At 41.3% G+C, this 13,814-nt stretch overlaps 1 protein-coding gene across 1 annotated transcript in view; it reads left to right on the top strand.

Annotated features, from left to right (window-relative positions):
• srrm4 (serine/arginine repetitive matrix 4) overlaps nucleotides 1-13,408 on the top strand; it is a 63,398-nt gene extending 49,990 nt beyond the window's left edge. The window contains exons 6-13 of the mRNA XM_030417547.1: nucleotides 79-129; nucleotides 2,545-2,628; nucleotides 3,804-3,969; nucleotides 7,101-7,423; nucleotides 7,603-7,797; nucleotides 8,062-8,163; nucleotides 8,281-8,436; nucleotides 9,538-13,408. Of these exons, the coding sequence (XP_030273407.1) occupies nucleotides 79-129; nucleotides 2,545-2,628; nucleotides 3,804-3,969; nucleotides 7,101-7,423; nucleotides 7,603-7,797; nucleotides 8,062-8,163; nucleotides 8,281-8,436; nucleotides 9,538-9,805 (1,345 nt within the window). The 3' untranslated portion in view covers nucleotides 9,806-13,408. The remainder of the gene's footprint in view (nucleotides 1-78; nucleotides 130-2,544; nucleotides 2,629-3,803; nucleotides 3,970-7,100; nucleotides 7,424-7,602; nucleotides 7,798-8,061; nucleotides 8,164-8,280; nucleotides 8,437-9,537) is intronic.
• Nucleotides 13,409-13,814: the final 406 nt, after the last annotated feature.

Below are 13,814 nucleotides of genomic sequence, written 5' to 3'. Positions count from 1 at the left end.
AAAGCAGGCTGTCTGTGCCAGGGCTTTGTCGGTCTTAAAGCCTCTCGCTCATGATTCCATTCTCTTTCATCCCACCAGCTCTTCGAGTTTGAAACATAAGAGAAAGGATGAACGCAAGCACAAGAAAAGGTCAGTCTGCGATTGCTGCATCGGAATCATGTACTCACCAAAGCCTACACAACTTCTTTTTGACCCGCCCTCCACCTCCTCTCCCTCCACCCGCGGTATAAGCCCATCCAGCCCTTTCAGAGCATCCACTGCCGAGGGAGGAAAGAGAGAGGCTCCCCCAAAATGCTCTCATGTAAGGGCAGGACGGGTGAATGCAGAAACGTGCAGCTTTTATTTCTCCGAGCGGAGCGTGAAAAAAGCCTCGTAAAGAGGAAAACTGATTGAAAGCTTGAGCCACAAAGAGAGGGGATGAAAAAGGGGTGAGAGAGGGTAAGAGAAACCAATTTCATGCTGTGATCTTTCAACATTTTTATAATTCGACTCTGGACGGGCGAGCCGTTGTTTGTGAGCACAGAGACCAAGTTCAGTCGCTGCTTACTTGGACAGAAACCGCTGCTTCCCGGCTCGTTACAACTCTCGCTGCTTTTGTTCTCGTCATGTCTTTGCATTTCCTTTAAACTCTCCCCATCTCCTGGGCGCCCTCCTATTTCTTCAAACAAGAGCTAAACATCTGCCACAGCCAAAATGCTTGAATCTGTGTACAAATAACACAACTTCAGACTTTCAAATTTTGTGCAGTGTAAGTCCAATTTGTGTCCCACGTGTAAGTCAAGGTTGACTTTTTAACTTAAAGAGGAAATACTGAACTAACTATTCAACTCTCCCCCCTCCTTAGCGTTTTGCTGTGGTATCTCATAGCATTAGCAACATGGCTACAGCTAACGGCCTGGCTACTGTCTAAAGCAAAAAAAACCCAGAAAACCGTAAGGATCCCTTTTTTAGCTAGAAAATGTGCTCGAATGCGATCTCAGTGCCAAGTAAAGCTAAAGCACCTGGTTCTATTAATAAGTGCGCAAATTTTGTCACTTATTCCTTTAGTAGAAAGAACTTTGAACAGTCTCAAGTCCCGCTGGTGAGGGAGAACACATCTCAACAGGGGAGCAGACTGTGGCACAACACCGTGGCGCTCTCCACTCTCGTCTCACCTCGGTTTCTCTCACCCTCCCTTTGCCTCCTCCATCAGCGAGGATCTTTTTCTAGTGCAGTGCTGAGTTTCCACAGTTCTCCCAGTTATTCCACCGGTACCTGAGAAAAGCGACCAGACAAAAACAATGCCCCATCCTGTTGGCTTCCTTTGTGGCGTAATGTTGCCAAAAAGCATGGTGAATGAGAGGTTTACAAGGAGCCAATCCGAACGCGCACGCACATTTTCCAACAGTCATTACACTGTGCAATCCGTATTCACATCAGAATCACCATTTAAAGCAAATAAGTTGTCTATTGCCAGTTTAAGTCCAGTTAGTTAACATTAAAACATTAAAGTTATGTCACATAGGAAACAACATCACTGGTAAGTAGTTTGTTTACTAAACCTAATCAAACTGTGAACGTTCCATGACTGTGGATCTGCTCTCCACAGAAATTGATGGAACTGGCATTTGCACTGCATGCCATCTGAAAGTGTAAAGTTATGTTATTTATACGCATATTGATGAGACCGAGTCGATCGGGTGCAACAGATGAATGGGTTTGATGGGTAAAATCCAGTTAAGTACATCTTGGAAAACATCTTACTTTCCTAGTTTTAGATCCTTTAGAGAGAATGTGGATTTAGAAGTTAATTTAGTGAATCTAGAATGTGTCTCAAAAAGCTCCAAAATAATGAGTTCATGTGAAAAAGAGTTTGTAGCACCATACAAAGTCATCCTTGACCACAAGGAAAGTAATGGATGGACAAATGTTATCAATTTACAAAGGCACTGATGAAAGAGGCGACCAATTTGTGTGTTCCGCCCTTACAGCTGTGTCTGCTGACAGTGACAGCAGAACGGGTAGTTGGATTAACGACATTAGACAGCGGCAGCGCAGTTACTGATTAGCGTAACTTAAATGAATGGCGTTACTCAGATTTTACATATTTGTTTTGGTAACAACAATAGCCTGAATAAATAATGGGGAAAAGATAAAAGGTTTGTAGGATTAAACATCTGTAATGAAGTACTGTATAACTGTACTGTACTAGTCCTGTGTATGAGCTAGCTTGCATAAGAAAAGTAAAGGTAGAAAAGTAGAAAACTCCCTTCTGAGGGCAGCTCACATTCAAATGTGCAGATATGTTAAGGAGACACCACCGCTGTAAAGGCAACTTGTCTACTTTTGGTATTTTCCCGGATTTGTATATACAACGGATAGAAAAAGCAAATCCTCAAATTTGAGAACTGGAATTTGAGGTAAATAAAAACAAATTATTAAGTGATTATAAGAAATGCCTGGTGTCTATGTCTAGTGATTCCTGTCGATGGACTGCTCATCATGCTCGTAGCTCCTCATCCACTTGTGTCCTCTCTCCTCTGCTCCCCTCATCGCCTCCTTCAGTTCACGGACTCACTCGAGGCGGAGACGACGCTATCGGAGGTCAGAGTCGGACAGTTCCTCCTGCCAGTCTTCCGCAGAGGACAGGTAGGAAGCCGTCCCTCCGCCTCCTCACCCCCCCACACCCCCCCACACTCCCTCAGTTTATCTTATCAGCCCGAGGTGTCTGCCGAGTTTCTGGTCACACGCCAGCGATGACTGATAAGGCAGGGGTGACTTCCTGATCTCAGTCCTTATCACAGCTTCACAGGAAATGGCCCCAAATTCCCTCCACAGATCAATGCACCCATTTCTAATGACATGTGGCAAATCTTGGACCTGTGATAATATGAAAGACGCCGTTTTTCACGGGTTCTATGGATTTTACTGAACAGGGTTGATGGCATGATGATCTCTATTGTCGCTGGTGTTAATGAACTCTTAAATTATCAGCGATTACCATTAAATGTAGAGTAATGCAATTATAATTAGTGAAATTTGACATATGTAGAATTCACACAGGTTTAATTATAAACAAATCATCAGAATAAATGTTGTTGATGTACCTTTCAGATTTCTTGAAACTTAACGTCTCTTTACGTTGCAACTTTATATTTCTTTAAGTTCAATTTCCACTGTTATGTGTGAGTAATTGTATGCATGCTTATGGTCTGGTAAGGTTCAGCCACAAAAACTATTGGGTCGACGAAATAAATGCAGCGAAAGTGCCCTCTTTGATGCCCCTATGGTAGATAAAACATGATAAAGTGGTCTCTGGGGTGCCCCTCCTTTTGGACAAAACGTGGTGAAGTGCTCTCTCTTGACTGTAAATGTATCGCAGCTTCTTCCATGCTCTGCCCCTGAGACATCCTGAGTCTGTTGGACATGAAAGTCAGCACATGTACATTTAAAACCTGAACTCAGTATGACACGTATTGAAGAAATGTTGATGTGACACGTATACACTGACACTGTGTTTTGGCAACTTGGCAAATTCAAACTTACTAAAAAATCTTCTTAAATCATATATTTTTAAATCATTTTGATGCTCTTTATTAGTTAGCTCTTTATTAATTCAAATCAAGAAATACTGAACGCCAAACTACATTTTATCCAACATTTTTATACGTCTGAAACTCAATCCCTCAGCAATCTCTGCGACACTCAAGTAACCATTTCTGTTTTCATCCCCTTCTTTTAAGTGCAGAATTGGCTGCAGCTGAACAGAAGCAGTTATGTCGTAGCGCCGTGTCATGAAGACTAAATCCAGTGTTTTCCCACAGACACCATCTGCAGAAATCTGTGGTGCATCAGGCATTAGGAGACCTGGCAGCTGTAGTAGAGGAAACCAACGGACTGCTCGACCATTCGGACTTGAAGTGGAGACCTGCAACCAAATCAGTGTGTAAAACGGCTCCAAAATATCGCTCCATCCTCTCCACCGCTACCGTAAGTACACTTCAGGACTCTTCACGGTGCCGCTGCTTGTTCAGTTTGATTTCTCAGTTGTGGCCATGTAAAACGACTTCCTGTCAGCGCCCAGAGTGAGGCGGTTTGTTTCTCAAGACAAAAATGCTTTATTTTTAGCTCACTATTACAATTTTAATTCCACATCGCAGTATGTTTTTTTTTCAACCAAAATGCAAAATTTGCCAGGAAATGATGTGTCCAAATCCATTTAAGTGCCCTTTTAGGGATAGATATTTACAAAAAGGAAGACCTGACATGGCCTTACTCTGAGCTCCTTTTATTAATTATTTATTTTGCAGTAATTTTATCAAGCCTTGTTTTTCTGTTTTTTTAAAAAACAACACCAAGCACTTGGTAGGGAAGACCCGCAACAATAATAATGATACCAATGGGAATATTACACGTTACTGGAGGCTTATCTTCCCTGTTGATGAGAAATAAAGTGTCAAACACTTTTATTTTTTAAGCGTTATTTCTCACTACACATTAGTATTCTTTTATTAAAGGTGTTACTGCAAAGTTATAAACATTCCATTCGGTGATGATGTTAATGAATATGCACTGCCAGTGTTTTTAATGAATTATTTAAACAAACTGCATCACAGCCATGGTCGATTAGAAAAAATAAAATACTTGGTTGTGCCTCATTTAAGTCTAAATGTCTTCTTGATTTGTAGTTGAACATAAATGCATAGGCAAAAAAACAAAACAATGTTCTCAATCTCTTTTGTCAACCCACGGTCTGGAAGCAGCGGGTGTGCAGGGAACACTTGTTTATTGTCATCAAAAGTGTGACAGATTGTTCTTACAGTTTAGAGCTTTAAGCTGGACATAAACCATTAGCTTCTGCTACGCTACATAAACATCACACTGCTTCCTGCGCTGGCACCCGATGCTGGCACTGCGCTCATGTAATGTCAGCATAAAACATTCGAGATTTCTTGCCATTTTGGACCAAAAACAACAGAAAAACAAGTCAGAAAATCGTCTGTAACTGAGGTACTGAGACTTGTGTGGTTAAAACAATGAAGAGGACTGAGTGACTCTTGTCCTGCTGTGCAATTAGAACATGATTTATTTCAATATTGTATGTTGTCTATGACCTACGACATAATACAGAAGCAGGACTAGATAATCAATTCAGCCGTGCTCGCTCCACTCCGGACATTGCATCTGTATTATGTTCTACCTCCAACATCCAGTTTCAGTTGTTTAGGCTACAGACGTGACTTGGAGATGAAAAGAAACCAAAAGTAAACACACATTTACACTCTGTGAATGACAACCTGTAGACTACAGGCTCTGAATGTTTAAGATTGTGCTCCTTATTGCAGGTTTAAGTAGTGTTTCCCAAAGAGCCTCATAAATACAGCTACGTCCTTAAAACTCATTGTCTCATGCTTATTGGAGCATGAAATATATTTAATTTCTCTCCAGCGATCATTAAATTATGCTAATTGCACAGACGAATGTTTTTAATTACACACCACAGGGTTTTTAATTGAAATTCAATAAATTAATCCATATATTGAATCACGCCAGGCGTTCAGTACCCCAAAGACTTTCAGGTGGACTGCACAGTCGGTCACTGTTTTTCAGTGGTGTTTGCATTTATTTACGGGTTTTATTTTGGTGAATAAAAAGGCACACAATTTCATATGAGTGATGTTTGCTTAATATTTCTTTCCCATAAAAGCAAGCAATAAAGGGAACGGTAGGTAGAGTGGACAGAAAAAAAAAAAAAACTCAAAAAATATGACAATGAATGTGGTTGATGATGAAATTTGTCAACCTTCTCTGTAAATGTAAATGGTGTATTTTCTCTTGTGGTGGAAGCATAGGAAAAACCTTGTGGCAACAAAACGAAAAAGAAAAGCAATGAAGGAACCATTAGCAAAAAAAAATACCAAGGCTGAGATGAAATGTATGTTGGAAGGTTGCCTTGTCAAAAGTGAAGAATGTCTTTGTTTAAAATGTTCTGCTAGTGAAACCTTTTTACTCTTGAGTATGCACAGATCGTGCATGGATGTGAGTGGTTAAATTTCCCCCAGGGTTGGTCTGCTGTGTCGCCTTTAGACGAGATAGTGGGGAAACCTTTGAGAGGACAGACGGGATAAAACCTCTTGAGTGTCTCGTTATCAATAAGTGAAGAGAGATCATACATTTATGAGATTACTCAGCTATGATCCTCGGATAGTCAGTATCTTTTTTTTCCCCTCTGTGGACGTCTGCAGTAATTTGAAAAACTTTGCAGTAGTTGTACTCGCCTTACAAGCCCACTTTTAAAGTATACTGGGGACCTTTCCTTCCCGAAAACAAAAAGAAAAAGGAAAAGGAACTTGCCAATAAAAGTCTAACTGGCTCAGGGTTTGAAGAGAGGGTTATTGTCTTTTTCTTGCAATTTACGACTCTAATGATGCACTTATGTTGCCCGCTCTTCCCTTTTTCTTACACCTTACCTACTTAAGGAGGAAATCTTGATTGGTAAGTCGATGCTATCCGCAGATTTAGGGATTTACTTGTAGGTCGGTGCAGGTTAATTATTTACTTCTTACAGGGGAAAGAACACAGTCATCTGTCCTATACTGAGGGCTTTCTTAGTTAGACTGATGGGATCTCTCTTTGTCTGCAATCCTTTTCATTTCTACATAATACCCATTTTGTGATGTTTGTTCAATGTTCTTTAAATGAGGCTTCTTTCAATGGGGCTATTGTTTACTCTCCTTCTCTTCACTCGAGTTAGACTTGGTAGATTTTTCCACGCATAGTTTTCCTTTCTTCTCTGCTCTTCTGTTGTTCCTTTCATATAATTGTTTTAGTTTAGACTTACTTTATCTGAGTTTGTTTTCTTGTTGATTTTTCTTTGACTTTAGTTGAGTTCAGACTTTCTTTTGAGGTTAATCGCATGCTTCAAAATTTGCATGATGTCTTTATCTTTCAAAGTTTTCTGTCCCGAGAATAAAAAAAAAAAAAAAGAAATCTCTTCTCTGTGTTTTCAAGGGGATATGTGGCTTTGTACTAGAGTATTCACAGTGCATCAAAGCAGATAGCAGGTTCCATTTATTGGCACACGCTTGGTTTTAATCTGCAGCCTATTTGTCTGTTTGCAGATTTTGTCGTCAAAACCTGGAAGCGAGCTTTTAGACGGAAAAGGGTCTCAGCATTTAACGAGCCAGACCGACGGTCCGCACGATTACGATTCTGGGAATGACACATCTTCGCCGCCATCAAGCAAAACTGGTGTTTCTCGGGCGAGTGTCACTGACAACAAGAGGAACCACTGTAAACGTCTGGCCTCGCCAGAGAAGCTTAAGTTCACTGACAGAGACAATGTCTCTGATTCAGGAAACTCTGTGACAAGCTACGCTTCCTTGTGCAAACCTTATGGGGAGGATGGCTTGTCTGCAACCCTTTTCAGTGGAAACGCCAAGAGGTAATGTTGTGTTCATAATAAATAATCCAGTTGAATGAATGCTTCCCAGGAAAACTGCGAGCTGTTTATCTTCTGTTACCACACTCTGTCTCCTCCTCTGAAATGTTCATCTTATGTGATGAGACAACAGCACAGTTTTGACTTTGTCACTCAAACATCTTTATGTGTTTTCTTTGCAGAGAGCAGATCACCCTGGGATGTCGGGTAGAGGTCGTGAGACCTCCAAAGACCTCGCGCTGCTCCCAGAGGACGAGCAAGTCATCTCGAAGGCGACGGAAAACCCGGTCATCCAGCAGCAGGAGCCGAAGCAGATCCTCAGGGAGCTCCAGATACTCCGGACGCTACTCTCGAAGCCTGTCGCTGTCATCTTGCAGGTGGGCTGACTACTTTTATGTTGTACCTCCCTGACATCCACTAATACCCAAGTTACAGTCAGTACATTTCTACTCACATGTATTAAAACTCTTACTCATCTACTTAAAGACCAATCATAACAACTTTCCTCTACAGCACCACCATCAGGTCAAGATAAATAACTCAATAGCAACACAGTGCCAATAGATCAGAATTAGTGGTGCATAATCAAAAGTGATTATAGCATGTATTCGTAATTTCCTTCTCATGTTTCTCGTTGCCAGCTCGTACTCCCGCTCGCCGAGTTATTCAGCTGATCCGAGGCGAAGAGGCAGCGTGGCCAGCTTGAGCTCCAGAGGAAGCTACTCCAGATACAGCACTGACAGGTACACTTCACAAACCGTTCCCCTTTCTAATGACTTCTCGTTAGTTGCTTACAAGAACCGATATATAGTTACATTGTGGGTGGTTAAAATGTTCGCACTGTTATGTCTGCTTCTCAGAGTACGAGACAGAAAAAGAACACCGAGCTCCAGAGGGAAAGATGGGAAGCATGCACATAAGGTCAGTGGGAAGAGACGGAGACGCAAATCCTACTCTCCTATGAAGAAAAGGAGGAGAGACTCACCGAGCCATCTGGAGGCACGAAGGATCACAAGGTAAGGCTTTTTCCCAGCCTGGTTATTTATGCCTACAATATACAGTTTTATGCCCATAGGCAGCAAAAAAATTTACTGCTGGTCCCACCCTCCGCCTCCCTAAATCAAAAAAGTCCCCAACCTGAAGTCTTTCTCTCATGTTGATGAGCTGTGTACCATGAAATGGTGTTTAGCCAGAGGCTGAGATAACCGTCAGCTCTAAAGCCACCGCAGGTGTGAAAGGAGCAGATGGCATAAAAATGGAGGAAAAAAGAATGAGCAAGTCTGATGTTCACTTTTTCTTAACAGAACAGGTCTGTCGCACAATAGGTGTTAATTTTCTTCCATTTCATACACCAAATGACAAACAGCTAGAAAATAGGCTTACAAGAAAATGACAGCCACGGAGAGATTACCAAGTATGGTTTTTTATGCAGTTATTGCTCCACTCATTTGTACTGCTTTAAAGCCGGACTATTCAACATTTGTATATTGATTACCCTCAGCTCTACAGAGAATTCTAACGCCTCGCAGCTAAACAGCTGCCTGCTGCGGTTGAAAGCAGCGCTGATGAAGATTGGCTCTTTGTAGAGCTCAGGCCAATACAGAGTCAGCTGGCAATATTTTGTGGGTTTGTCACAACAAGCGACACATTTCTGATAAGTGCACTTGTTAAAGGTGCACTATGTAGTTTTTGGGGGATATTTTAATCAAAAGAGAAAGATCTTTATTGACTGATTTTTTTATATAATGAAACTGACTAAATAAACACACGCTCTTTGTTTTCCTGACTGAATAAAGGGACTAAACAAACTGACCTTAAAGGAAAACACAATTTCATACTGTTTTACTTTGTTTATGTTTGGCCAACCCTGCCACCTTTCTAGCTTCAAACGGTGTTCTGGGGACCTTATTTTCCTCTGAGAACAGCTTGTTTATTCAGTTAGGGAGAAAAAAAAACATATTTAAGCTTGTATTTATGCCTCACACCCTTAGGTTTGAAGTTGTTCTCCAAAACTACATAGTGGCCCTTTAAGGTTTGGCTTAATGAACCAAATTGGCGCTTTCATTTTTCTACAGTTTTTCAGTTTTACCTCACTTTCCTTTTTTGGCTCTCCACAGTGCCAGGAAGCGACCTATCCCTTATTTCCGGCCCAGTCCTTCCTCCAGCAGTCGGTCCACCAGTGTGTCGTCCTGGAGCAGCCTCTTCACCCGCAGCCGCAGTCGCAGCCCAGTCCACAGCCTCAGCCGGAGTCGGAGCCGGAGCCGGAGCTACTCCTCCTACAGGAGCTACAGCCGCAGTTCATCTTGGAACTCCATTTTTGGGACCCGCAGCAGCCGCAGCAGGAGTCGCGGTTCGTTGAACAAACGTACCAAAACCAGGCATTAGATTTCTCAGAGAACATTAATGGACTGAAGCGCCAGTCGTGTTTCCAGTCGTGATCGAGAACGGTGGATGTTGGAGCAATCGACTGTGTACACTCCGCTCTGACGCTTGAGTGGAAATGTCCCAGCAGGGGTCTGACTTTGTCTTTCATTGATGCAGTCCTGTTCATTCTGCGCACAGAGACCATTGGAGACTGAATGTCTTTTTGTTTGTTTGTTCTGTTCTCGTACTGCATCTCCTTGCATCGGTACTCACAATGGCCTGAGACTGTTCATCTCTTAGATATTTACAATAGAAACTGCACATAAGCCAGAAGCAGTATTCCTATGTTTGAACAACTGACAATGCTGTTCCTTATTTAAAAGTTCATGCACTTCATATTAAATTATTCTTTTAAATGAATGCTTGAAAATTGTTGATAACATAATATTTATTTTAAAAATTGATGATTATACATAATAAGAACTGAGGGTACCAACAAGGGTTCAAATGGCTTAATTCAGTCTAGTTTTTGGGGCTGATGAAAGTGTAGATGCACCAGATAATATTTTTAAAGTGGTGTCATAGGACATCGGACTTTTACCCATGTCCCATGTCAGGTCTGTATGTTGTACATTTTGTGTAGAGAAGCGAAGTATTGATGCAACATGTGATCTGTTTGATCAGCGTGTTGACAAATGGCTTCAGAAGGATCTCTGTCAGGAAAGAGGCAAAAGGTTTATTGCTCTGATCTCGACACTTCACAAGCCGGAGAACAAACGCGTTTCCTCTGAAAAATGAATCGTCGAGAACGGCCTGGCGGCAAGCAAACTGCCTGTCAGCTCAAATGTCAAATTAGTTTATCCTCTGATCAGGTGGGAAACAATTGAAATGTCAGTCCATGTAATACAACAGAGAGCAACTGAAACACTGAGCGGAGGCAAGGAGGGGGATTTCTTTTGAAAAGATCTTGACAGTTTCAAAGGAGGTATTTTCCTGACAACTTGCGGTGAACAAAATGTGAATTTTTCTCAAGGTGCAATATGAAAGAATTTGTTAATGCACACAAAAATTATCAGCAGGATGTGAATAACAGCTGTGACCGCTACGTGTTGTGTTGCAAAGATACAAATTAGCATTTCGCTCAGCCCAATTGGGACTGCTAGCTGTACGGCTAACTGAGCTTACTAGCTAAAGGCAGCTAAATCAGCAGAAGTTAGCGGTTACTCTAGTGATACGCTGCCCGCTATTTTGAATATGAATACAGGTGGTCAATTCTTGCATATTGCACCTTTAAAGGTAAATATAACAGGCTTTTCTTTTTCACTGCGATGCTTCAAAGAAGATTTGATTTCAAGAAGATAAAAAAAATGAAAGAAAAAGCTGTTTCTTGTTCTGTTGTGACATACTGAATACAGATGTATGAACTTATGAACAGCGTCGGTTCTCGGATGACTTGAATAATGTTTTTTCTCGCCACAGCTCCGGAACCGAACACAAATGTCAACTATGTTTTTATTCCTGAGTTATATTACAACAGAAGGTCAACCTTTGAATTGTGCAGCACCATACATATTTATTACTTATTTAATATTTATTGGTTTGTTGTCCCTCTCAGTAGTGGTCAATCTTTCTATGCAACGCAGGTGACTTGTTATTATAACACTGCTGTAATTTATTGTTGGTTTGTTGTAAATTATTCTGTGGTTTTGTCACCATCTCATGCATAAACCTCAAAGTAAAGGCAGGTGTTGAAAAGGAGGAGGAGCAGAAAACTGGTATGGCAGAGCCAACCTTTTTTGTTTTGGAAGGTCAACATTTTGGGAAATATGCTTATTTGCTTTTTATCTCAGGAGCTAGATGAGAATAGTGACACTACTCTCATATCTTCGGATAAAGGTGCTATATGTAAGAATTGGCCACCTGCTGAATTCACTCATAACAAACAGGGGGTAGGATAGCACCAGAACAAGAGCTTACCGCTGCTAACTGTAGCTGCTGTCAGCTAGTCAGCTCAGATAGCCTTGCAGCTAGTGGTCAGGACTTGGGGCTCAGTGCACCAGGGCACAGGAGCTTTGGACAGGGGACTAGCTGCCTAGCATGCTAACTTCAGTAGATATCTCTGCAACACAGTACATAGTCGTCATGACATCAAAACTGATATTTCTTCACATTTTGTTGATGATTCTAGTTCATTTTCAAAGTTTTTCATTAAAATTCTTAAATATTGCTCCTTTAAATATGAAGCTACAGCTAGCAGCGGGCTAACTAGGCTTAGCTCATAGACTTGAAATAAGGAAAGAGCTGGATTGGCTTTATCAAATGGTGAACAAAATCTGCTGACCAAAATCTTCAAAATACGGTACATAACCAGACAAAACTTCAAGTGTAAAATCGACTAGTTTGTTTATACGGTAGGTTTTGTGCTCGACTTATTCTCAGCCAGGCGCAAGAAATCCTCAAATCTTCATCGTGCCCAGCTGAGAAACAGTGGAGCGTAACTACCCATAAAACCACAGCTGTACGGATCAAACAGACAAGACATACCATGTAAATGAGTGATCTTTAGAGGTGCTGGTGAATGGATCCTTTGCTGTTTTCCCTTGTTTCCAGTCCTTACGCTACGCTAAGCTATCCAGCTGTTGATCATTACTACATTCTCATCGTAGCATCAATCTTCATCTGACTCTCTGCAAGAAAGCAAATAAGCATACAGTGTTTCCTAAAAAATGTCAGACAAGTCTGTCAAAGTTATTTTTCCAAGGCTGCTTCAACTGTCGAGTTTGATCTGAAAAAAAAAACCCAAACAAAAAAAACAGAAAGTTTGAAACTGCCTTACCACATAATTAACAGATATATTTCTCAGTCATTTCAAATCCATCCTGTCTGCATAACTGCTCCAGGCCTGACAGACTGCTCTCTATGCACTCAATACTCTCAGCTTATTTCCCTAAATGTCAACTAAATTTGACGAATGAGGGAAATATGGCGCTGAAAGAGGAAGGAACTTGGCACAAAAGTAATTCGTAAACTCCAAAGTGTAGATGACTCGTGTCAACCGGTGTCGACTAGGTGCCAGCAGAAGATTCGTGCAGTCGTGCTGATAAACTCTCTAGGATGGGCACCCAGGCCGACGGCTCTCTCCCCATCTCACAAATGTAAAGTTTACATCAGTTCTTGTGCAAAATGATTTTTAATATGTAATTACTGTGGTGTAAATATGCATCTGCATTGTATAAACTATACAAAATGTGTGACTATTTGATTGACAGAATGTGATTTGGGCCTTGTTGGATGTTAAAACTGTGAGGCAATGAGAGAGGAACAAAGACAACGTGCCAGTCGGGCATCAATCAAAGGACACTAATGTCTTTATGCTGAAGATCTGCTCGTTCCTTGTGTTAAAGCTCCCAGTGACAAGGTCATATAGCAATAGTGATCCAGTGTTTCAAGTGTTAACATTATGCATACTCTCCCTGTTCCCCATGTGAGCGAGCATACTGCAAAAGCATCTTGTTTTCCACACTGCCACGTTGTCAGTGTGAACTCCACATTGTATTGATATGTCACCTGGAAATTGAACGTGTTTGGAATAAACTATATCAAATCATATTCTGAGTTAAAAAATAACGCCTCTGCATTCTTGTCTTGTGCTCTGAACACAGATGAAAACACTTGCAGTAAGCACATGTTCCCAAAGTTGACTTCTTAGCTGGTTTGTTTTATCCGTGCTGTGACATCAGCGTTCAACCTGAAGCTGTACGTTATGCTCTATTAAAAAGACGGTGACTCACAGCGAGCACAGAGATCCAGCTCTGTGTGACTGACTGTGGACTAACTTATTTTTGGTGAAAAGGGGGGCTGGTCTTCGGTCAGCTGTCGCGCCTGCACTGCAAAAAACATCCACATCAGCGAGTTATTCAATCTTAATTTAAGTCCCAGCCTGATTGTTGACTCTAATAAAGAGCTGGGAGAGTTGACTAAGATGTGAGGAAGCTGTTGTTTTACATTTTTCTTCTCTACTTTAAAGATT

Source organism: Sparus aurata, chromosome 5 (genome assembly GCF_900880675.1).
Source record: "Sparus aurata chromosome 5, fSpaAur1.1, whole genome shotgun sequence".
Classification (NCBI taxonomy): Eukaryota; Metazoa; Chordata; class Actinopteri; order Spariformes; family Sparidae; genus Sparus; species Sparus aurata.
This window is presented reverse-complemented; position numbering and strand designations above follow the sequence as displayed.